The sequence below is a fragment of the Anser anser genome, assembly GCF_964211835.1.
Source record: "Anser anser genome assembly, chromosome: Z".
Classification (NCBI taxonomy): domain Eukaryota; kingdom Metazoa; phylum Chordata; class Aves; order Anseriformes; family Anatidae; genus Anser; species Anser anser.
In genome coordinates this window covers 65,183,871-65,208,553 of record NC_139723.1, presented here as the reverse complement: position 1 = coordinate 65,208,553, position 24,683 = coordinate 65,183,871, and the positions used below count along the sequence as shown (strand labels likewise).

Sequence of the window (24,683 nt, the reverse complement as noted above, 5' to 3'; positions counted from 1 at the left end):
GGGGGCGGAGCCAATGCCTTCTGGGAGTTGTAGTCCCTCCCCGCAGTGCCGGTGACGGCGGGCCAGGCGTTTCCGGGTTGAGCGGTGCTGGCGCAGGAACTTCCCGGCCTGCGCTGCCCGCGGGGGGACAGTGGGCGCCATGGACGTGGCGCAGCCCAAGCAGGAGCACCTGCTGGCCCTGAAAGGTACCGGCACCGCGCAGCCCGGGGGCACGGGCCCCAAGCCAGGCCCTCGGGGGCCGCCCTCAGCGGCAGGGCCTGGCTCCGAGTGGCGGGCGGGAGGGTTTCAGCCTTTATTTTCTTTCTTTGTGTGCTTTAGAGGTCTCCTTTCCCTAGTTTAGTTATTTTTTTTCCTCATAATTTGAGGCGTTTGGCCTCAACGAGTGGATGTTGGGTTTGTGTCCTTGATTCAAGAGTGATTGGTAGTGAAAATAGAGAAGTGGATGGCCCCCGTGTGCCTCCCAGAATTATTAGTAATAATACTATTATACTAAAATAATGCATGAAAATCATGCTATAAAAATAATCAGCAGAGAAGCTGGTCATACCAACTGGCAGTAGGGATACCAGTACATTAGTAACTCAGACACCAAAAAACCTGAGTCTAATTGCCCCTTGTGTCAGTCAACAGGAGTAAAATCTACCTTCTGTCTCTTGGACAATGCTTGGCTTGAAAATAAATATTCCTCATTAGGTAGTAGCAATAAATAGTTGCAATCTCAATTTTGTGTGTGTTCTAAACGAGTGGGGCTGCTCGGGTGCATAACGCAGTGCTGGTGCAAAACGTTCGTCAGCGTCCATTTTCTGCCCGATCTCTACCTTCCAGCATTCCTGGGGACAGTTCTTACGGTGTCAGCGTCTCACGGTGAAATCTGTTAACTAAACGTAATTCAGTGATCAACAACCGCTTTCACACATGTACATGCACACAAAAAATCAACAGCAAACCCCCGAGAACATGAAACAATGTCAGGTGGCATTGCAAGCACATTTTGGTAGTGATTAATACAAAGGAACACGTTCTGTGATGTTTTTGTGAGGTGTCAGTTGAACACTTGGCTTTGTATTGAATTTGGTACAGTGCCCAGGCCGTAGATTTTGCAAATAGAAGTGAGAAAGGTATCTGAATTTCTTTGCATTTTGTCTATTTAAAAATATATATATATGTATATAGACAGTGCAATGACTAAGCAATGCTAGATTTTACTGATTTGATGTTAGTGTATGTTGCTGATGTTTGATAGGGAACCTTAAATGATTGCAAAATTGTTAGGGGGAGGGAAGAAGCTGGAGAGAAAGAGAGGGCATGTTTTAGTGCATATTATATCATGTTTCATAGTAGTGTGTGTAGGTGTTTTTTTTTTTTTTCTCCCCTGAATTTAATGTAGTCATTGTATGAAAGAAAGAAATTACAGACACTTTCAGAGGATAAAGTCTTCAAGAACTTACTGTGTCTGTAAGTTATTCCAAAAGAATAGCTGCATGTATCGCTTGGAAGCTTTGAGATCAAAATCGAACGTGCAGTTCTGATATGAGTTGGAAGAAAAGCAGACAACTTTAGCTTGTCCATAACACTTCCCTGTTAGCCTGAGACTTTAAAAACTGCTACATCTGTCTGTACTATTTGAGGAAGAGTTTTTGTAATGCATAGTATATTTGCTAGTTCATTTATATGCCCTGACTTAGCATGTTGAAATTTTTGAAGGAAAATTCTTGGTTAAATAAATAACAGTTTTGATTGATGAGTTTGATAAAATAGGTAGTGGTATATCATATTAAAGAAGATAAGCTTTTAAATGATTTTTTTTTTTTTAATTTTACTTCATACCCTGATACATGCTTGTTAGTAAATGGTCTCTGGGATCAGAGAATAGAATCTCTAGGAAAAGAGAATTATTGCTTTAATATGTAGAATTGGACATCTGAGAGAACTTCTGAGGTGTGTGATGGTAAAAAAAAAAAAGAAAAAAAAAAGATGTAGCAAGAATAATGACAGGTGGGATAGGTATGAGAAGGTAACAGTAAAAGGATTAGTCTTGGGAGGGATGCTGTTGAGTAAACTGCTCATACGGGTAATTTTCGGTGTAATGAAGTTATGCTGGCAATGATGAAATACAGTTGCTATAGCCAGCCTGGGTAAAGTAGAAACATTCTCATATATATGTCTATACCTAGACATCTACATCTATCTTTTTTTTTCTTTTCTTTAAAACAAAACAAAACAAAATATCCTAGCACTGTTGTTTGTAATACGGTAGTATCTTATTTTTTTATAATACTTCTGCTTTAGGTCCTGTTTTCCACTGATCTTTGCAGCACGGGGGAAGGAAATTCTTGTAACTAAGATGTTTCAGTCTAGATTTATGAATCCTAATCAAGAGACTGTTCCTTTTATTAAGAATAAGTGGTTTTCTACTGTACAAGCATGGAAGTGGTCTTGCATTATCGACCACATCAGAGAGATCTAATAGAACTGCAGAAAATTGCAGAAGCGGCAGTGAAGGACTTTCCTATTCGTCAGTTACCAAGATTTACACCCTGGTTTCCAACTGATTTGTGCAGACTTCCCCTCAAACCAAAAAAGCAACCACCTGTTATTTCTTCTGAAGAAGCAGAAGAACTAAAACAACTTTGTTCACCTTCAGAATACATTGTAGGATCTCCTAATTATGACTGCACAAAAAATCTTCCTGAGTTTCAGTCTAACACGAATCATGGTCAGACTTCAATCCAAACACAAAATGTTCACAGACCAATTAACTTGGATAATCAAGGAGAACCACCATCTAACGGAAAACAAAAGTTGAAAAGGTCTTGGAGTGTCTCTGTCCATAGCCCTAAGCTTAAAGAAAAGATTCTTCCTTTATCTCGAGAACTGCAAAACAGTTTGGAAAGACTAAAACTGCATGCATTTTATAGAGCAAAGTGGACAATCGAACAGTCTACTTGTAATAATCAGAACTTGGAGGACGTCTGGATAAAATTGAACAGACTCATCAAACATAATGAACTGCCGTCTTGCAATGCTACTATTCAAAGATCTGTGGGAGAGATATGGATTTTCTGTGATATATTATACTGTGAATATGTTAGAAATATTCTTAGGGAGAAGCTGAGTCTTACTGATAAAATGAATTTACTTGTACATAAATTTGGAATTATATTTAGTTTATAAATGTACAGTAGTTTCATAATAATATTGCTGTGTGAAGTACTAGAGTTTTTAAGCAGCTAATAATATATAAACTTTAGAACAACTGATGAATTAACAAGCAGAAAACTATTTAATATTAATTTGCTACAATTTTTAAGCTGTAATAATATATTTGTTTTGCCAGGAAACTCATGAATGGTTCTAATAAGATTAGTACATTTATTTGGTTTAGTACTCTGTTTTGTAGCTTTTTTTTCAGTTGTCTAAAGAAAAAAATTAAGTTTCCACACTTAATTTTTCCAGAAAAGTAAATAATTCCCTTGGAACTTTACTTGTGTTTTTCTTGGCATGACAATCATATGTTAGAATAATAATAATTTATTGTAGGCATTACATGCCTTGTTGTAGTTTAAATTCAAGGATATCTCTTAATTTGGGTCATTGACATGTATTATTAAACTTTGACTGAATGCTAAACATCCTGTATTGACATTTGGTGTGTTTGTGTGAGATTTAATATTACCGCTTAGCAAAACTGATACAAAATTATGGCTGGAGTAACTAATGGTCATTATTAGTTTTAAAGTTTGTATAGCCAAGTTATTTCACTGAAATTATTTTTCTGATCTTAAAGACAGTACTAATGAAGTTACTTTGTGCTGTCAGAATTTTAAAAAATATAATGGAGTAGAATGCAGAGTGATTAGAATTTTATTTAATTTTATATTTGTATCTAGGATGTGAGAAGAAAAGCAGGAGATGATAGGTAGTCCTGCAAGGATAAAATACTTCTTAATATTTTCTAATATTATTTTAGTAGTCCCATTAAATACAAAAATGTACATATCTTGATTTATGTGTTTTGACTTCATTTGTCGCTGATCTCTCTTCCCTGCTGGCCAGGGACAGGACCCGAGGGAACGGCATGGAGCTGGGACAGGGGAGGGTCAGGCTGGGTGTTAGGGAAAGGTTCTGCACCCAGAGGGTGGTCGGGCACTGGGACAGGCTCCCCAGGGCAGTGGTCACGGCACCGAGCCTGACAGAGTTCAAGAAGTGTTTGGACAACGCTCTCAGACATCTGGTCTGATTTTGGGGTGGTCTTGTGTGGAGCCAGGAGTTGGACTCGATGATCCTTGTGGGTCCCTTCCAACTCAAGATATTCTGTCATTCTATGATCCTTCTAAACTGGAGCAGAGATCAGTGTCACTGTTCAGTAGTAGCTGTCAGCTTTCTGCTGCTTTGACTTGGCTGGTGTATACAAATGATAATGATACACACAGTGCTTGCTGGGCACACCCCAGCTGGAAACTGTAATGTACTAAAAGTTGAATGCCACATTTTATTTCTCTATAGAATTACTGGTTTTGGGAGGCACCGACGTACAAGCAATAGTACAATGTGCAGTATAAAACTTCTTTTTGAACTATTCCAGAAATGCTTAGTTAATATGTACATATAATTCAGTATCTCCTTAATTTTCAGTGTTGACAGAGGTTCTCCATTTACTCTGTTCTGTGCGTTTTTATTTACCTCATGGCCTTCAGACTTCACACTTTTCAACTTTTCGCCATATCAATGAGAATGTATTATCATTATTATCATTATTTTTTATGTGAAAACTGAGGTTTCTTCATGTCAATACTAACTTGTGTAGGTTTGCTGGGTGATAGTATAAATTACTGTGAGCCAATACAACCCACTACACCCTAATGTATATCAAAACAATAGAATATTTTATGTAGCTGCAAATAGCAAAAGCTGACTGGACGTATTAGACAGCATATAAGGTGTATGATGAAGGTAAAAGCACCATATTTCGGTGCAAGGTTGTTGATTAACTTCTTGCATTCATGAGAAATCCCTTTTTTTATGTTTGTTTTACTTTACAGAAGATAATGTGGTTTTATGTTTCATAAGTTTAGAAGAAAAATGAATTAGTGCCTCTTTCATATTCATATCACATGCAACATCTCAGGTTCCAAATGCTCATATGCAAATAATTTTCATGTGATTGCTTTCATGTGAAGCAATATGCAAGTTTGGGAACATTGATTTATATGAGTAGGGAGGAATTTTTTTTAGAATTCTTTAAGAATATGTAATGCAAATGTAAATCATGCAACTTCAAGTGTTATGAGTTAAAATAGAACCACAGAATGGTTTGTGTTGGAAGGGACCCTAAAGCCCACTAATTCCATGGGCAGGGACACCTCCCACCAGACCAGGTTGCCCAAAGCCCCATCCAGCCTGGCCTCGAGCACCTCCAGGGATGGGGCATCCACAGCTTCTCTGGGCAGCCTGTGCCACTGCCTCACCAACCTCACAGTAAAGAATTTCTTCCTTATATCCAATCTAAATCTCCCCTGTTTTAGTTTAAAGTTATTTGCCCTTGCCCTGTCACTCCACTCCCTGACCAAGAGTCCCTCCCCAGTTTTCCCGTAGGCCCCCTTTAGGCACAGGAAGGCTGCTCTAAGGTCTGCCCAGAGCCTTCTCTTCTCCAGGCTGAACAGCCCCAACTCCCTCAGCCCGTCTTCATAGGAGAAATAGCCTTAGAAAATACCACTTTCTTGATACAGAGGTTTTATTTTTGTTTGTTTGTTTTGTTTTGTTTTTTAATAGCAGGGAGTTAGAGTCTTTTTAATAGCAAGATCTCAGTGATTTTGATTTTGGCAGTATTGATAAAAAAGTGTTTTGTAACTAGGTTCCTCTTAAAGTTTGTGATCACAAGAAAAAAAACAGTTGTGTAAATAATCGGGGGTCTCAGACTTGCGTATCTTGTGGAGATTAGTATGTAAATGCTATTCTTTATGTCCTGGAGTATATGGCTGAAAGTGTCCAGGTTAGTCATTTTGTGCAGTTATATAGCAACCAGGATCATAGGACAGACTTTTAGCCTAGAATAGTTCTGTAAACTTCTGTACTGCTTCTGAAGTCCACAAAGCACTTTAACAGATAAGACCTTAAGCAGATCAGATTGCCAAGGGGGCGTAATAACATCACCAATGCTCTTGGATCTCAGGGTACAAGGGAATTTGTTGTATTAAAAATGACCAGATGATCTATAAAGGTCTTACCATCATTCAAGCTGAGGCTTGGAGTTTGTTGTTGTTGTTTATTTGGTTTTGTTTGTTTGTTTATGTGGGAGGAGAGCAAGACAAAATTATACTTCAAACAAACAAACATTTCGTTGACCTGTGGTTTATTTTCTGATTTTGCAGTGATGAGGCTAACCAAACCTACCTTATTCACTAATATTCCGGTGACTTGTGAAGAGAGAGATTTACCAGGTATGTCTTCTATACTGGCATATTATTGTGTACACATTGCCAGGCTTAACCAATGTGAGTGTCTGAGACTTAGATATCAAAGGAGTCTTAAGACATCCCAGAGAAAGTAGCCTGAAACAGCAATATATATTTTTTTGGCAATAGCTGCAGGAAAATGCCCAGGTACGCTGTGCAACGCTTGACCTACAGCTTTGAAAATTTGGTAATTACATTGCACACATGAACTCAAAGTCTGAGATACTAAGGTTATCCCTATAGATGCTATTGTGACTTAAGGAGCGTGCTGTTATTTTAAAATGGAAAACAACTATAACGGAAACGTGTAATTGTAGAAAACAAAAGCTTGGTGTTAGTATCTGCTTCATCTGGAGAAAGAAAATGCCCTGCTAATTGTAACCAGTGCATTAATGTTTTATGGCAAATGATTTTGCAAGAATCACAGCTTTCGAATGGCATAATGCTTGGGGTATAGTCATGAATTAGAAGTTCCTGGGTTGTTCCTCAGCAGTAGTTGCAAGAAGTAGCTAGAAGCCAAGTAAAGAAAGAAGAAGAAGAAAGATCCAGGAAGGGAGGGCTGTGTGGAAATGCAAAGCAAGCAGGGGAAAAAAAGTAAGCGGGACTGATCAGTTCTGTTATGTAATATGCTCTATTCAGGCAGAATTTCCCTTATAGGTTAATTGTTATTTGAGAATGCCTTTGGGATTAGGCCCTTCCGCATGTGTACAGAATGATTTATTGAACACAAATGCCTGGAAGTAGGTTATAATTTATAAGCAGGTCATATAGATTTGAATAAATAAGTTGCTTGTAAAATAAGTATGCCAAATATAAGTTACATCTAAATAAGTGCGTCATATCTTAAACGTAGGCAAAGCTTTAGGCTTGGCAAATATTTGATACTAGTAATTTGATATTTCTACAGGTAATCTATTTAACCAGCTCATGAAAGATGATCCTTCTACTGTAGAAGGAGCAGAACCTTTGATGCTAGGAGAAATGCTGACTTTGCCTCAAAATTTTGGGTAAGAATGAATTTGTTGTAACATTTAACGCGCAAGTTGTAGGATTCATTTAACAGCAATGTAGTTATTACTTGTCTTTCTTTTTGAATATCGTTGTTATTCAATAAAATGTTCAATCATTTTAAAAATAGGAACTTGACTATTTATAACTGGAAATGATTGATTTATAACATATAAATGTATATTGCCTAATGCTTGTTGTCTGTAGCCTGACTGAATATAACAAGTATGCAAAGTTGAAAGAAATTTACAGCTCTGGATGAATTTCTGACATAAAACACTACTATAAACCACGGCTTATACTGACAGATTTTTGTGTGTGCTGATACGTTTTTTTTCTTATGAAATTTTCTCTTAGGATGACATTTAGAAGAATGGGAGTAAAATTGCCAACATACTTAAAGGATTTAATCTGGCAACCTCCTAAGCTCTTCTTATATTTGAATTTTAGTAAGAAGTTGGTTGCCTGCTGTTTACTAGAAATATATAAAAGAAATTAGAATGTTTTTAATTACTGTGTCCGATGCAGCTCTGTAACTACAGCAAATAGGATTCCCATAATAGAGCTTGTTGCAATATAGTTTAAGCACAGTATTTGACTAGGAGTACTCTGAGCAGGGTTTACTGCAACTTCTCTGTAAGTCTCTCTTCTAAGACTTTCACAGACTACCTCTTCGTAGCATTTTAAGAACCGGGTCTAGTAGTTGGCATTGGCAAGGTTGCTGAACAGCTTAGAATAAACAAATAAAAAAGAATTTAAAGGGGCTTTAGTGAAATATTCTTTTGTTGTTGTTGCTAAACATACTCTTTTTTTTTTTTTTTTAATCACAGAAATATATTTCTGGGAGAAACGTTTTCCAGTTACATAAGTGTACATAATGACAGTAACCAAGTTGTGAAGGACATACTGGTGAAGGTATGTAGAGATAAATCTATATACTGGGTTTGTTGAAAAATAACACACAAAAGTTAAATAAATTTTCTGATAATATCTGATGCATTTAACGTGTTTTATACACAGACTTTAAGAAATATCCGTCAATTTTTTTTATGACCCAGAAAATATCTCTGGAAACAAAAATACATAAAAACAGAAGTGATGATAGAAATCTTTTAAGATTAAAGTAAAAAGATAGGATTGTTTCAAAAAATGGATAAGTTGTAAAGCTTCTCTGGAGAATTAGTGTAGCAAAACTTCCGCAGCCAAAACAAATTGAATTTGTATTTTTACTTGCATTTTCAATAAGGTAAGCCAATCCTTGACATAAAGTCTCTTTAAGGCATGTATTGACTTGTATTTTGCTTATATTTCAAATGACTTCTTTCCTACTGCATCATTTTTTGCATTTGCTGCTGAACAAATAATCCATTGAGAAGAGAAATTATAGAATTTTTGGAACTCAAAAGTAAATGGAGATTGTATAAGCTGCGTTTTAAAGGAAATGGTTTTAAACTACAAGAGGGTAGGTTTAGATTAGATATTAGGAATAAGTTGTTCACTCAGAGGGTGGTGAGGCGCTGGAACAGATTGCCAAGGGAAGCTGCAGATGCCCCATCTGTTGAAAGCCAGGCTGGATGGCCTTTGGGCAACCTGGTCTGGTAGGAGGTGTCCCAGTCCATGGCAGGGGGTTGGAACTGGGTGATATTTATGGTTCCTTCCAATCCAAACCATTCTGTAATTCTATGATATGTTTTAGAAATTATCTTTTACTTTGACAAGTGACTTACCTTCATTGTATTTTGTGTATAAAAGCATACAAAACCCTAAGTGAAACCTAATACTTTTCAGCATACCCTGTTTCTCTTGGATTGCCTTAAGCAGCTATAGTTCTAACTAGTGCTTTGTTTTTTTGTTCCTAGGCTGATCTTCAGACAAGTTCTCAGCGTTTGAACCTTTCAGCTTCTAGTGCTGCAGTGGCAGAACTTAAACCTGACTGTTGTATTGACGATGTGATTCATCATGAAGTGAAGGAAATAGGAACACACATGTAAGGTTTTAAATCTTCTGACTTGCATTTTTATCTGATTATTTATTTATTTATAGCACTACAGAGTTTTAATAAAGCTTAAAAGAAACTGCAGCACACGCATGGTATTTTATTTCTGCTTTGATATAGTGCAAAATTTAAAGTAACTCAAAATTATTTTTTAAAATGTTTCTTTCAGCTTAGTTTGTGCAGTAAGTTACACTACACAGACAGGGGAGAAGATGTACTTCAGAAAGTTCTTCAAATTCCAGGTATTGTACAAAGTATTCTAGTCTACTTGTAATAAGTGGGTAGATATGGAAAATAATTTTAAAACATTTGATCCTTTAAAAGCATTGTTACATACTAATATTTGACATTTGAAATAGAACTGGTAGAACTTTGCATGAACTGAGGATTTCTAATTACCATGCAGATAAACATTTCAGAAAGAAAAATCAATTTAAAAAGATGTTTTCATAGCAGCCAGCTTTATGATTATTTTTAAACAAAACAAGTCAGTCTGACTTTTAATACCTCTAACCTTTGAGTTTAGATTATAAAATTTTGATTTTTCTTTTAGTGTATGTAACCGTTTAAAAATGGAACATAATGGTTTGTTTTTCAAAGGAAAATAAGAAAAGAATTCTAATATATTGTATCTTCTGTATATATATATATCAGTAGAAGTAATTGATGGAATTGAAACCCTTTGTTCCACCACACAGGTTTCAAGACTTGATTATAATAACTGATGAAAGCAGGAAAGTACTATCATCTGTGGACTGGTTCTGGCAGGAAAGTGTACTTTAGCTGTATACATAATGGATGTTTATTTTTAGAGAAATAAACTGGGACTTGGATAACTGTGGGATAATAAAGGAGGATTAGGTGATGTGCTTTACTGAATAAATTTTTGGATTCTTTCATAGAGTTCTCATCTTCTCTTCCCTATTTAAACTTCTTGGTAGAACCTAGTTCAAGACTGTCAATTTTAATTCAAAATCCTTTACACTCGATACAGTTGCTTATTTGGAAACATTTTTAAGGGTCTACATGCATTTTTAATTTCTATATAATTTATAACTTAATCAAACACAGTCAACTTTAATCTCAGAGTAGCTCAAGCAAGTTATCTGTCAAATTTGAAACTCATCCTTTAAAGAAAGCAGTATAAGAGGTTATCAGAAAGTGTGTGTGTGTATACATGTATAAATATCACTAGATATATCACTTTATCACTGTTCTGTAAATACTCTCAGATTCATTATAAGAAAAATACGTAATACTTTGGTTGTTATTTTTTGCATTTGGCGTGGAGATGCTAGCTACAAAATGTGAGAAGAAACAAACAAAAATGTTAAACACAACTGATAGTGACATTACAATGGCAACTGATGGCTTCTTGGTGAGAGAGGTGCCACCAGCTACTTTATAACATAAAAATGTTTACTGTTTGACAGAGGCTGACCTTTTTCCATTATATTTCCTAGGCTCTTTTGGGTTGAACTGGTGTTACAATTTGCTTTCAAACAGCATCTTTTTTAGCAGTTATGTGCTTTAATATTGATGAATAATGCCTATTTTTTCTAGAGCTATCACTGATTAATTAAGACCATTATGTTCCTGTGGATTCCTATGATTCTGTTTAGAGTTTTGTTGTTGTTGGGTTTTGTTTTCTTTTAATTGGGAACATTAAAATAATTATTTTATTTTTACTAATACGTCACTTGAAATTTACTGGAATGAACAGAAGGACTTTGTCAGAAAGAGATAGAAAACATCAAAATTTAGAGAAATTAATAATAAGACGAATACTTAAACAAAAAACAACCTCCAAACCTGACAAACATATAAATTAAAATTGCAATTTTTTTTCCTGGCTACAGAGAGAGGTAGTAATTGTTACTGGAAAGATTTGAACAGTTTACCTTTTATGCAGAACTCTCTGTGAAGACTCTTTTTTAACCTTGAATTCTTCAGGGCTAAAAACTTAGAAACTTCGTTCACAACTTGGAACTTTAGGCATCTCTCAGGATGCAGTACACTTACTTGTACATAAAATAAATTTTTCCATATGTGAAGCAGAATAAATGTCTTCAGCAAGATAATTTAAACTTGTTTCCTTACAAGTATAATAGAAGTTTATTTCTTTCAGTTGTATCAACATATATCCATTTCATATATATTAACTATTTTGAGTTAAGTATAGTGGCTTTATGCACAAAGTTCAAGCACTTAAAACACAGCATTTAGTTATCCCTTTTGGTAGTCTATTTTTTTTCTGTAGATCAGATTTTACATGATTAAAATGTGTGTGGTTTTTTTTTTTTCACTTCTTCATAATTTTAACGATTGTACTTTCAAGAAGGAAGTCAAGGCTAGTAATGGTTCATTGCTTAAACTAATCATATGGATAGTTCTCTTTCATTTATTTTTTTAAAAGTCCTCAGCAACATTTGTTTGCTGCAAAATGGTGTGAAGGACTTGTAAATATTATATTGCTCTTGTTCCCACTTGAAAGCAAGCGGAGAGCACTTCAGGATGTGAGGTGGATGTAATGTTATTGTAAAGACATATTCTGCTCACTGCATTGTATTTGTCTCATTTCTTAAGAAGACAGTGGAGCAGTATTTTTTATCAATATGAGAAAGCTACTCAAAGTAACAAAGCAGCCAAGTGTGTTAATAAGAAGCAGAATATAGTTAATTGTGAGATTTTACCAGAGTTGATTCTGTTGTGTCTTCCTTTATGCATCTGTTCTGCTTAAGATCAAAATAACAGAATCAACACAATGGAGATCCTGACACTTATAAACAGTTTATGCTGGAGTTGTCTGAGAAACCAACTGTCGATCTGTCCTTTTTCATTTCATTCAGGTTCTCAAACCACTAGATGTCAAAACCAAATTCTACAATGCGGAGGTAAGTGTGAGCTATTTGTATTTGGGTTTGGGTTTGGTATGCTTGTTTTTTTATTACTTTATGTTAGGTGGTTAGGTGAAATTCAAAGAACTTCTTAAGCACCAGATTTCTTAGCAAGATGATCTGTTCTGAAGTGAAACATTTACGTGGTGGGTTTATGCCATTAGTTTAAAAACAGATATATTTATGATGAAGGGGGAAGGAGATGGTATCTAAGCCAGGACCTTAATGCAATTGACTGATTTTTTTTTTCATATTTTCTGCTTTCCCGTAATCTCAAATACTTCCATTTATGTCCTGTATTTTTAGTTTGATAGACTACCTACTGTGAGGGAGATTAATTGTATGCAAAACAATCAATAGTTTACCAGACTGGGGAAATTTAAATTTATTTTTCTCCAATGTAAATATGACTTCTCTGTAACATAATTTATTTTTTTAGGTTTGTGACAGTACTGCAAAACTAAATGATAGTAAATATTTATTTGGACATACTTAGGTATAGCCGTCTACAGCTATTTCCAGGAAGAATTGTAAATGAAAGTATTGCTGATAGTGGAAACTCTTACAAATTACATACATCGTTACTTTCAATTTTAGACATTGTCTGCATATATATGTATTGAATTGCCCAGGGAGGTGGTGGAGTCACCATCCCTGGGGGTGCTTAAGGAAAGGTTGGACATGGTTGGACATGGTTTAGTGGGTGATATTCGTGGTAGGAGGACGTTTGGACCAGATGATTTTGGAGGTTTTTCCAACCTTACTGATTCTATGATTCTGTGAACAATTTTGTTGTAGAGTGTACAAAAAGTATATTTCTTTCCCTTCCTAACAGTATCAACAGAGAAAACAGAAGGGAGAAATAGCAGACAATTTCTGATCTACAAATGAGGATTCCATGTGCAAAGATCTGTCATGTTCAGCATTGCATAGGAAATTCCCCATCAAGATTTTCTCTGTTGAGAGTGAATAGCATGTAGATCATGAGCCATTTAATATAGAGAGATTTATTTAGAGGGAGGTGTAGATCATAAATAATTTAAATATTGAACTACAGAGGAAAAGGAAGGAAATGTTTTCCTAAAAATACCTGGCTACATTAGGCTACAGGCTTCAGTTCTTAGGTTTACTAAGAGTGAGATACCTGAGAGATACCATGTACCAGTAGTTGAGTGCTTCATAGATCTGGTGTTATCCATAAATGCGAACATCTGGAAACATCTTCTGCTGTGATATAAAAACAAGGTAATTCCTTTGGGAACGAGATAAAACTCCATTTTCTCCGTGGATTTTATTGCAGATGGATAATAGATGGTGGGTGAAAGAGGGACAGGCATCTTAAAGTAAATGTTGCTGTCTCTCTGTACTTTACATGTAGATTTTGTTCTATACTGGAACACTTCCTAAAAAAATAGAAATAAAAGCCACTTAAAGTAAATTTTGGGCAGACTCGATGTAAATCAAAATTATTCTTTTATTGAAAAGATGTTTTACTGTCTGGCCTTGATAATGGACTGAATAAAGTATCTCCATTCTTCAATTAGCAACCAATTTCTCATGATACAGATTCATGAGAAGCTGTGGCGTTTGAGCTGGTGGTGTTGCGTTTTTTTATTTTTATTATTATTTTTTTTAATCCATAAAGGTTTAAAAAGGCCGTGTTTTTGCCTTTTGTTCTTTCTGTCTGGTTGTTTATGCTACTGCCATTACCACAGTATTCACATGATCGATTAAAACTTTTTTTTTTTAAAATAAACAACATTGTGGATGATATTAAGTGAGAGATTTTCATTTGCCTAGCAAGCTGATTGTGATTTCACTTCTGAAAGTATATAAAGTGCTGCTGTGTGTTGTGATGGTAGAAGATGAATAAAATAATAATAATAAAGTAATTATGTAAATGTTGTACGTACAATTACACTTCTGTCAGAAGCATCAACACCATGATCCTGAATTTTAAGAATTTAAGAATTTCCTTCCTACTTGGGAATAAGGAAGGGAAACAATCGTATGTGTCAGTTACTGATTTACTAAAGGTCTTTAAAGGTTTTAAACCATTATCATTAACATTACAAATGTGATGCTATCAATTCATAAAATTTGTCACTAAAATTATGGATCACAATTTCTAGTAATTTTTTTTCATCTTTCTAAGACAAAAAATAACGCTGAACTTTAATCTTGCTTGTTGCTCATGATGAAGTAACATCCAAATCATGGTGGTCACTGAAATCCGTGTATAGAATGCATGCCCTGTCATCCTAGCTTGCAGCAATCCTTTGATCGAGTTACCTGCCACAGTCTGTAGAAGGTGCTTCACTGACTTTGGTGTGCCTTCAAAAAGGCTCTATAAAAGGTTCTGTTCTGGCAAACAAGACAAGGGAGACAAATGCACAGCCAATTAAGAAAATAAATTTTGCAATTAATGTTGGTTTCTTTTTGAATGATGGCTATTCCCCCCCAAAAAGTTTTTTTTTCCCAGTTAAATTACCCCAAATCTTGTTTTAATCTGTAGTATTGTGGCTTTGCTAGAACCCGTTATCACTCAATTTTTATTTTTGAGACCTTAAAAATACAAGTACTTCACATTATCTGTAAAATGACAAGGACTGTTTTTCCATTTCATATACAACTGATTGCATGGATTTAAACTGAGGACAAACTTTAAACTTGCTCCAAAACTAACTGCTTTTTTTTTTTTTTTTCAATCAGTATATTCTACCATGCCTTATGTGTGATTTGTGTGCCCTAGGCTCTATTTTGGATTGGTTTTACAGTTAGTAAAATCTGAAGAAAAGCTAGTAAACCATGTAACAATACTAGCTACAACTTATTAGAAATGTAGTTGTCATCTTTGTTTGCATCCATTTTAATTTACATTTCTGTCTTACTAATGCTCTCTTGTTTAGATGGTGCAAAAAAATGCAGAAATGCATTTTGTTTGAAAGTTAGCCTCCTTTTTCTTTAACATTTAACCCTAATTTCTCTAATGTGTTCTTTTTTATTTTCCCATTAGAGTGACCTCAGTTCTGTGGTAATTTTTATTTATTTTTTTATAAATATATATGCTTTTTTAATTGTCTGTCTGTCTCTGTGCTTGTTGTTGACATTATTTTAAAAACATAATGGAAAAGCAATGTTTGTTCTGCATATCACGAACTGATGTTTTGTCATCTGTCCTGCATATGTGCAGCTAATCATTTAAATGGTTAGCTCTTTCTTTAATACCCATTGTTGAAACTAAAAGTTGATTATTTTGAACTCTTGTTTGTGTGGGCCGTTCTATAAAACATCTCACCAAAATTTGACGACATAGAAGTTTCCTTTTTAACTGGACAAGGGGATTCATTATTTGAAAGTGGGAGTTAATCCCTTTTAAAACCTTATTGGTACTGAACCCTGGAAGTGTAGGTTTAACTACAGCACTGCTTGTGTGAGCTGTGGCAGAACTTTTCCCGTCCAGTTGGTGGAGACAGTGGGTTTGAGGAGAGAGCAGCGGCTGGATGTTCTTCCTTTCCCAGGCTGGAGCTGTGCTTTCCGACTTCTAACTGCATGTAACAGGCGATGAGTTAGTATGGTACTTCAGCAGTCTGATCTCACTTTAAGGTGTGCGTTGTATTAAAGCAAGCTGCATTCTTGTGAAGTACTTAAGTGTGGTTTTTTTTGTTGTTTTCTTTTTAAAAACGTGATATTTAAACAACTTAGGAGTAACATGAAGCTAACTTGCTTTTTCATTATGCTGCTTGTTTTTTCTTTTCCCTTTCAAACTAGCTTTTTCTAAATTTTTGCCTATGGTTGCTGCATTAAAACAACTAAAACTTGGGTTAATGGAGATTTTGAGCAATGGATTTATGGGATATAAACAATACCAATTTAAGTGACAGCTAGGTGGTGTTAGTAGTAATGACTACTAGGAGCCATGTTTTAGTTGGGGGTATTTCCAACTCCTTCTGCAAGTGCGAGGTCTGTCCATAACCTGTTAAGCTTGCACAATTTTCATTCCTATATGTATATACACATGATTAGTGTATAACATGTTTGTAAAGCACAATGTATAGTTCCAGTACCATTCGGTATTTCTCCTTGTGATACAGTGCCTTTTGAGAGTAATAAAATTCAGACTTCTATTTTGTAATTTACAAGCAGGAATTCATTAGCATAATGAGGTCACTTATTTACAATGATTAAAAAGAAACTGTAAGCTTCCTTCCACCTTCTTCATAAAATACGTCTTTTGAAATTATCATAATAAAACACCTAAACTGGTTCTAATTGTATTTATCAATAGCTTTTTTGGAAATACAGATTTGGTATTTCCACAAACACTTTTTTTTTTTTTTTTTAAATAATTGGCACTTCTCCAGGGGCTTATATTTCTAGTAGGCTGAGCCTTCAATAATTATTCTGTCCTGAGGTTTTAAAGCTTCAAAGTGACTTTAATGGTCTGCAATTCCACAGAAGCAATGAGGCAAAAAACACCTCAAGTTTCATGATTTTTCAGTTTATTGAGTTAAAAAGTCCGTACCTCTCATTCCTGTGCTAGAATTGGTACTTGTATACCATCTTCAGGCACTAGCTTCATTTGCACAGATGTGTCCTATAGGACATTTTGAAGGTAGAGCACCAATTAAACTGATGGATGCATATAATGCTGGTGACCATAGGCATGATGAAGCTGATGAGAGAGGAGGCTGTTTTATTTTTAGCTGGTGCATAAATGTTCCAAAATAATGAGAAAATCTCAGAGCATGTACCTGAACTATTATACTTCAGTTCAAGCAAAACACACATACTTTACATTTTTTTACACAGCTTGAGGCACTAGTAATCTGGCATGGCATGGCATTAATATGCACTGCGATTCCTTTTTTTTTTTCTTTTAATATTTTGTATTAGAACTTGAGTTTTTATTGAGTTGATGAAAGTCTTGGGAAGTGGCAATCTGAAGTGTTACAAATATGCAATAGCTAGAACATAGAAAAATTATCCCACATCCATTGTTTGGCAAGATATCTGTTGACTAACACTTTTGCTCCTATTAATTTTAACTGGGATTAAGGTTTTTCTTGCATTAATTACTTTAATTTGATTTGCAGGCATGAACTAAACACACATGACTTATTTTTTTTTAACAATAGGACTGTCTTCTCTTTTTAATAACATCAATCACATTTTCATGATCTTGCTCTTCTGTTTTTTCAGACAGATGAAGTGTTTCTGGAAGCTCAGATACAGAATATCACTACCTCTCCAATGTTTATGGAGAAGGTTTCTTTAGAGCCATCCATTATGTACAATGTTGCGGAACTGAACACAGTTGACACAGCAGGGGCAAGGTATGTTGATATTCAGAAATTAGTTGGTATTTGGCTTTAAAACTTTGCATTATGATTTCATGAGTTATAAGCATTACAATTAGTGAGTTGTCTGTAACTGTAGGATTGTACTTCTTTGCCTGATTAAAAAGGTCAAATTTCTGTTAGGAATTCAGCTCTAAATGTTTTAATTTTACGGAAACTATTCTTAAAACTTTGTAATTCTACCTAGTATCTACCTAGTATATTTTGCAGTATCACCTTTAAAAAATTCAGCCCCTGTCTGGTTCTGACTCGATCTGTTTATGTATATGTTTAGCAGTAAAACTGTTGAGGACATAAAAGCTTGTAATGTCTGGGTGGAGGTCAACTTTGGCTGTTTGTGCTTTGCAGTTGCTTGTTTTTGTTTTTGTTTTGAGGAGGTGTAGTGTGGGTGCTTTGTAGTGGGGGCTAAAATGAAAACTCTGTCTTCTCCCTGATTGTCAAAGCACTCAGTTGCAGCACCGTGGAGTGCTGTTCATACAAAGTGTTTGTGTCCACTGTAGTGTTTCTTGCCCTGAATTGGAATCATGAGCTTGTGAGACTGTGAGAGTCTGAGATTCACTGGAAAGGATCCAAATAGCAGTTTACGTAGCAGAAGTGTTTAGAAAGACATAGAATTAATTGATTTTTTCATACTGAGATGTAATGAATGTGGTGAATGAGCTACACTTCTGCACTTGTGGATCAAATTTCACATGATGGTCACTGCCATCTAGTATCTAAGCAGTTAAGAAAACCTTATCAAGGCTGGCAGCGGTAGTAGAGAGAAGATTAAAGAACGAGGGAGCCAGGGAGGCTAAACAAAATGTTTTTGTAAGATACTGAGGGGACTGTGAGTCTTGATGGAAAAAACTTGAAGGTCTGTGCTTAAAAAATGGAAGAGCCTATAGCAATTACATGAAATTGCAGTGCGTCAAGTTCTTGTCACAAGTAGCTTTAGATGAAATGAAATTCAACGCCAAAATAAGTTCTATACTTCCTGGCAGTCATAATTATCTGTTTCTTTAAAGATTTAATGCTGAGAAGAACACTGAAATATGAATAAGCTGCTGGTATTAGGTTCATTTGTGGTCTGTGGAAGGGATTGTTTTTCTTAAGAATATCATATTTACACGCCAGCTCTCCTCATGCTCTGAAGCTAAACACCATTGGTTCCCAGCATCTGGAGTACCTTCCTCCCTTTTCCTAATGTGTGAGAAGATGGTTAAACTGCTGTTTGAGTGTGCAGTTGAAAGAACTCTTGAAAAAATAGGAAGCTGAATCTGACTTTAATTAATCTTCGCAGTTGTCCTTCCCTTCAGGTTATATGATAGTATCCTAATCTGTTCATTAAGTAACATTTCAGCACATTTCAAGCAGTAAACTTAGTTTTTTGTAAGTAGCTCCATTATACTACTGGCCTTTTAATGCAAATTTTTCAGCATTTTAACAGCACTTTAATGAATGTATTCAGCTTTGTAAAGCAGACTATATGACCCTTTGCCATAAAACCCATTCCACAAGGGATATACAGTCCTTGGTATATACCTCTTAAGTGCTTGTTTTCTGGATTATTTCATTCCGTGAGTAAGTTCTAAACTCCTTGTCATTATTAAAATGAAGAACTGTTTACTTCAAAATGCTAACACGCACAGGGAGCCTGAACTACAGCAACTGCTTTTTCTACTCTCATCTGTCTGGGTAAGCTCCAAATTAATGCGAAAATCAGAGTAGGCATCCAGATTCATTTTTGTTTCTGTACCAGTGCTTGCCTCTCCCTAGATTCGATACTCAGTTTACTCAGTTTCTGTATAGCTGTTTTTGATTTTTTTAGTGATTTTCTTGATCTTCTTAGTGAGGGTTAAAAATACATGAAATAATGAAGCTGTTTTTGCACTTTGTTTTACCTCAGTCCGTCAGTATCTCAGGCAGAAATAGAAGTTAAGTTTAGTGTATGTGTTTGAGGTAGATGAAGCATTGCTACAGTTGATTTTTTGACATAATTAAATCAATATTCTAACATACTATTCTAAATTACAATTATTGTGGTTTACTTTTTTTTTTTCAGAGATGCATACTAGCCTTGACTAATGAGATTAAATTACTTTTTCAAAATTACAAGCACTGTTGTTCAAATGCTAAGATGCCAGATGATAATAAACTGTAATTTAGCAAAGTGGATTTGTACCTGTTTCCTCTGGCTCAGCTGAGTTGACTTTCTTCTCATCTACAAATGGTCCTTTCGATGTACATAAATTGTATAATTGTTTTCTGTTGTGAAGATACAAAAAATAGAATGTAGACTAGAATGATGTAGAATAAAATACCACACACACAGTAAAACTGGGGAGAATGGAGAAGAAACGTAGGGTTCTTTTTAAGTCCTCTTAAAAATAAGTGTTTAAATTAAGGCACGATGTTTTTTGTTTTAGCGAGTCCACTTTTGGCTCAAGGACTTATTTACAACCTATGGATACACGTCAATACTTATACTGCCTAAAACCAAAGCAGGAATTTGCAGAGAAAGCTGGAGTAATAAAGGGTGTAACAGTGATTGGAAAACTAGACATCGTATGGAAAACGAATCTAGGTGAACGAGGAAGGCTGCAAACTAGCCAACTCCAAAGAATGGTAAGTCTTTAACTTAAGCATTGGTTTAATTTAGCATCTGTTTGTAAGGCAACCTATTGAACAATTCAGTAATGTCTCAAAGGAAAAGTACAAGCTGCTTACTTTGTGAACCTCATTCTGAATTCACGTCTATGTATATTTGGGAAAGTTATTTGATACAAATACTGAGCACACATTTGATCTATGAAGTGTGGCAGAAGCACTACTTGGAGGAACTGTAGCTGAACAAAAGTATTCCTTTTGTTCTTATGAATGGCAACTTTTTATTGTTCTTAAGGATTTATTCTGCAATACATAACATGTCTTTTCCTTTTCTTCACAGCACTGAACAATGTAACTTAGTGGCTTGTACGCTTGAATTGACAGAATCAATAACAAGTGTAGTAAAATATTTCAATTAGAATAAAAATAACTTCTTGGACGCCATTCAGCAGCAAACTGAAAAGCAGTGATAAAAGAACTCCGTTATGTATGCCAACATTTGACATAGAAGTCTGCTCCATAATTCATTCAGATATTTTAGCTTCTTTGAGTAGTAATTTTTGCGTATAGAATATATAGTATATTCAACTTTCATATCTGTAGTTTTGATTCAGTCTATTATACCTGGTTGATTTATGAGTTTATAAATCCAAGGTTGCAATTTCTCCCTCACATTGTTTTATCTTCTGAGTGCTGTCAGATTATTTCATGTCTAGATTCCACTCACCTTCTGTCATTTTCCTCTTAATCCATTTACCAGCCTTACAACCATTATTTCCCTCACAGGCACAGAATTTTAGTGTACTGTTACTTTCTTTCATTACTTTCACTACTTCTTTCATTACCTGTTTCAGTCAGGAATGTACTTTTGAAACAAGTATCTTGAATCTTCTACTTAACGTAATCTGGTTGGTTTTGTGGAGTGCTCTTGGAATTCACGAACTACATTTTTTTGTTGCAAGTTTCCAAACTTACATTGCTCTACTGATAGGAAATTCTTTGTCAGTTTTGATATCCCTCTACTGTCTCTAATGTATAATTTAATATGCTTTTTAAAATGCCATCTGTCTTTAGTATGTAAGGAGCCAAATATAACTAAAAACTGTTCACGAGCTGTCAAATCACTGGTTTTGGGGGGCTCTTTGGCCTTTTAATCAAGTTGTAAATGTAACTTTTACCACAGCATTATTTATCGCTGAATTTGAACATGCTTCACAACTACAGCTTGTCAGGCAGGACAAAATTTTCCCTTGTTTTTGCCTTAGGATCTATTATTTGTGGAGATTGTCAACTATCAAATTTTGTCAAGAGCCAAATACATTCCCTGTTATTTACTAACAAACCCTAGTTACTCTGAACTTGGGCTGGTTCAAGTCAGTAACTTGCTTTAGATTTTCAAAGTGTAATTATCATGCACCATTCTTACTGGTGGCAGCTGATTATTTTGGCAGAGGCTTGAGGGACTGAAATGGTAAGGAGAATGAACAATCTAATTTCTTAGGAACGATGCTTTTTCTAAAGGTAAAGAACAGTGAAGGACTAATGCAGGAAAACTATACTAATATTGTCCATAGTTTCTCTGTTATCCATCTGATAGAGAGGTCTTAGAATGAACACTGATGTTTCCAGGAGCAGTATATAAGTATTTGGACTCTGAAGATGTGAATTATATGAAAAACTTAAGTGTGTATCATTCCCTATAAATAATGTCATCATCCTTGATATGCGGATCATGCTTGTCGAATGAATTGTTACATCTCTCATGGTGATGGTCAGTAGCAGATGGAGCACTGCTGTGATATGGGTATAAGTCAAAAGCACGAAGAGTTATCTCCTGTCTTCACATTCTTGCTATTCTAAGCCTGTTGCAGTAAATGAAAACTTGAGTAGTAACAACTCCAGCTTTGCTAGCCAGCATTTGAGAAATCTGCATTCTTGTACCTCCCCAGGCACCTGGTTATGGTGATGTAAGGCTTTCTCTGGAGACAATACCAGACACCGTAAATCTGGAAGAACCTTTTGATATTACATGTAAAATAACAAATTGCAGGTAATGATGTCACGTGATGCTTATGCTTTTTTCCTGAGTGGGTAAGTTGTGGCCATTACATTTTTGTTGTGGTTTAACCCGGCCGGCTACTAGGCTACTAAGCACCACACAGCCGTTCGCTCACCCCCCCCCCTCCCTCTCTGGGATGGGGGAGAGAAATGGGAAAATGAAGCCTGTGGGTTGAGATAGAGACAGTTTATTAAGACAGGAAAATAATAATAATAATAATAATAGTACTACTACTACTAATGTGTACGAAACAAGTGATGCACAATGCAATTGCTCACCACCCGCTGACCGATGCCCAGCCTATCCCCGAGCAGCTGGCCCCCCCACCCCGGCCAGCCACCCCTATATATTGTTTAGCATGACGTCGGATGGTATGGAATACCCCTTTGGCCAGTTGGGGTCAGCTGTCCTGGGTCTGTCCCCTCCCAGCTCCTGCTGCACCCCCAGCCTGCTCGCTGGCAGGACAGAGCAAGAAGCCGAAAAGTCCTTGGCCTGGTGTAAACACTGCTCTGCAACAATTAAAACATCAGCATGTTATCAGCGCTCTTCTCATCCTAATCCAAAACATAGCACCCTACCAGCTACTAGGAGGAAAATTAACTCTGTCCTAACTGGAACCAGGACAATTTTTCAGTGATTTCTCCTGAAACAATTCAGACCTGGACTTTATTATGAATTCTAGTAACACCAAACTGTTGGTTCATTACTTTAAACATATCTTTTAGATTACAGTGATTCTAAATGAATGAACAAATCTTCCACCATTATATGTTAATACTATTTGAATTAGGAGACTGTCAAAAATCAGTAGTAGAATTCTGTGGAATTGGCTGCAATATCATGCAAGATTTCACGCTTAAATTGCATACTTACATCAAAAGTCCTCTTAGTTCTTAAGTAGTTGTTGGGGCTTTTTGTTTGTTTTTAAACTACAGGTAATTTTTGTTAGAATAAATGCCATTTGTATCCAGTCTGATTTTACTGCTAGTTCTGTACCACTCCTATGTCTGCTGAACGTTGTCAAAGTAGTCTTTTGTGTGTCTTTGTCAATGTTTTGACTTTCTTTGTATTTACACTATGATCTACAGTAGTCTGTTATAAAAGGGTTGCAAGAGTGATATTTAAGTAAAGTAATTCTAAATAAAATTTGAAGCCAGGGACTAAAGCAAATACCTGGTCTGCAGTTATTTCTCCCAGAAAATCTTGAAGGCCATCCAAAATGTGACTAGTATTATGGTCTCTGGTATAACTGAATCCATGACAGAAAACTCACATATCAGCCAAAGGTATATGCAAATAAATTGGTGCACATCACAGTATACCTTACTTGCCTTCTTGTAATTATATAAATTATTAAGTGCTTGATTAACAACAACCTGAATAATAAAGTAATCTAGCTGTTACATGTCTGCAGTTCTTGAATGCTTAAAAATAGCCCACAGGTTTATTCTTGTTTTTCTTTTTCCTCTAGCAGTGAAAGGACTATGGATCTGGTTTTAGAAATGTGCAATACGAATTCCATCCACTGGTGTGGAGTTTCAGGAAGAGAACTTGGAAAGCTGCACCCAAGTACATCTCTCCATCTTGCACTTACGTTATTGTCTTCAGTGCAGGGATTACAAGTAAGTCTTCATGGCATAGCTTTGTTATAAAATAGCTGTCTTATAAGCTTAGTAATTCTAATAACTCTTATAAATCTTTTCCCTTTCTAGAGTGTTTCTGGCTTAAGACTTACAGACACATTTTTGAAGAGAACATATGAGTATGATGATATTGCACAAGTCTGTGTAGTTTCTTCAAAAGTCAAACAAGAAAGCTGAAGAAAAATCTTATTCCTGCTGGTTTGGGATTTTTTTGGACCAACTTCTTATGTTTTTGCAGTTGAATCATATTAAAAGGTGTAAAGACAAAAACTCCCTATATATTCATCATCATAAGTATGCTTATTTAACTTCTCTCTGAGCATTTTTCTGAATGTTTTAAAATCATTTAAATAGATGCATATTCATTTTATTTACTGAAAATAAAGCCTTTGAAAAAGGTGTGGCTCTAGCAAATTATTTTGCATTAATGTCATGTTGGGTGAGGGGAAAGATTCATAGGCAGTTTCTTTCAAATAGCAGCACTCTGCTGTTATTATTTTAAAAATATGTGAAGTTATTAAATTGTGGTTCTGACAAAACTATTTCAGGGTGAAGGAACTAACCTTTTATGGACAAGTAAATTATTTTAGACTTACCTATATCCCGAATCTTTCAATTTTAAGATATTAGATAAATTTATGACCAGCTAACTAAATTAAGGAGATGAGCTCATACA

The 24,683-nt window shown here is 35.5% G+C and overlaps 1 protein-coding gene across 4 annotated transcripts; it reads left to right on the top strand.

Moving 5' to 3' along the window:
* The first annotated feature begins 27 nt into the window (after positions 1-27).
* Positions 28-24,406, top strand: TRAPPC13 (trafficking protein particle complex subunit 13). Of its 4 annotated transcripts, none has more exons than XM_083817803.1 (13): positions 28-185; positions 6,372-6,440; positions 7,363-7,462; positions 8,294-8,378; positions 9,323-9,450; positions 9,629-9,701; positions 12,309-12,353; positions 15,373-15,390; positions 17,559-17,692; positions 20,125-20,323; positions 22,255-22,355; positions 23,839-23,986; positions 24,077-24,406. In XM_083817803.1, exons 1-13 carry the CDS (start codon positions 140-142, stop codon positions 24,182-24,184), a joined length of 1,254 nt encoding a protein of 417 aa, XP_083673929.1. In that variant the 5' UTR covers positions 28-139; the 3' UTR covers positions 24,185-24,406. The 4 variants fall into 4 exon arrangements, with proteins under 4 accessions (XP_083673929.1, XP_083673928.1, XP_083673931.1 ...); XM_083817802.1 differs by having other exon boundaries at positions 23,836-23,986; XM_083817805.1 differs by lacking the exon at positions 15,373-15,390.
* The last annotated feature ends 277 nt before the right edge of the window (positions 24,407-24,683 follow it).

What these genes read in the sequence shown, in the direction of transcription:
- TRAPPC13 (XM_083817802.1), top strand. Translation starts at nt 140, where the DNA reads ATGGACGTGGCGCAGCCCAAGCAGGAGCACCTGCTGGCCCTGAAAG. An exon ending in GCACCTGCTGGCCCTGAAAG is followed by an intron (nt 186 to 6,371) that starts GTACCGGCACCG and finishes CTGATTTTGCAG; the next exon opens with TGATGAGGCTAACCAAACCT. An exon ending in GAAAGTTCTTCAAATTCCAG is followed by an intron (nt 9,702 to 12,308) that starts GTATTGTACAAA and finishes CATTTCATTCAG; the next exon opens with GTTCTCAAACCACTAGATGT.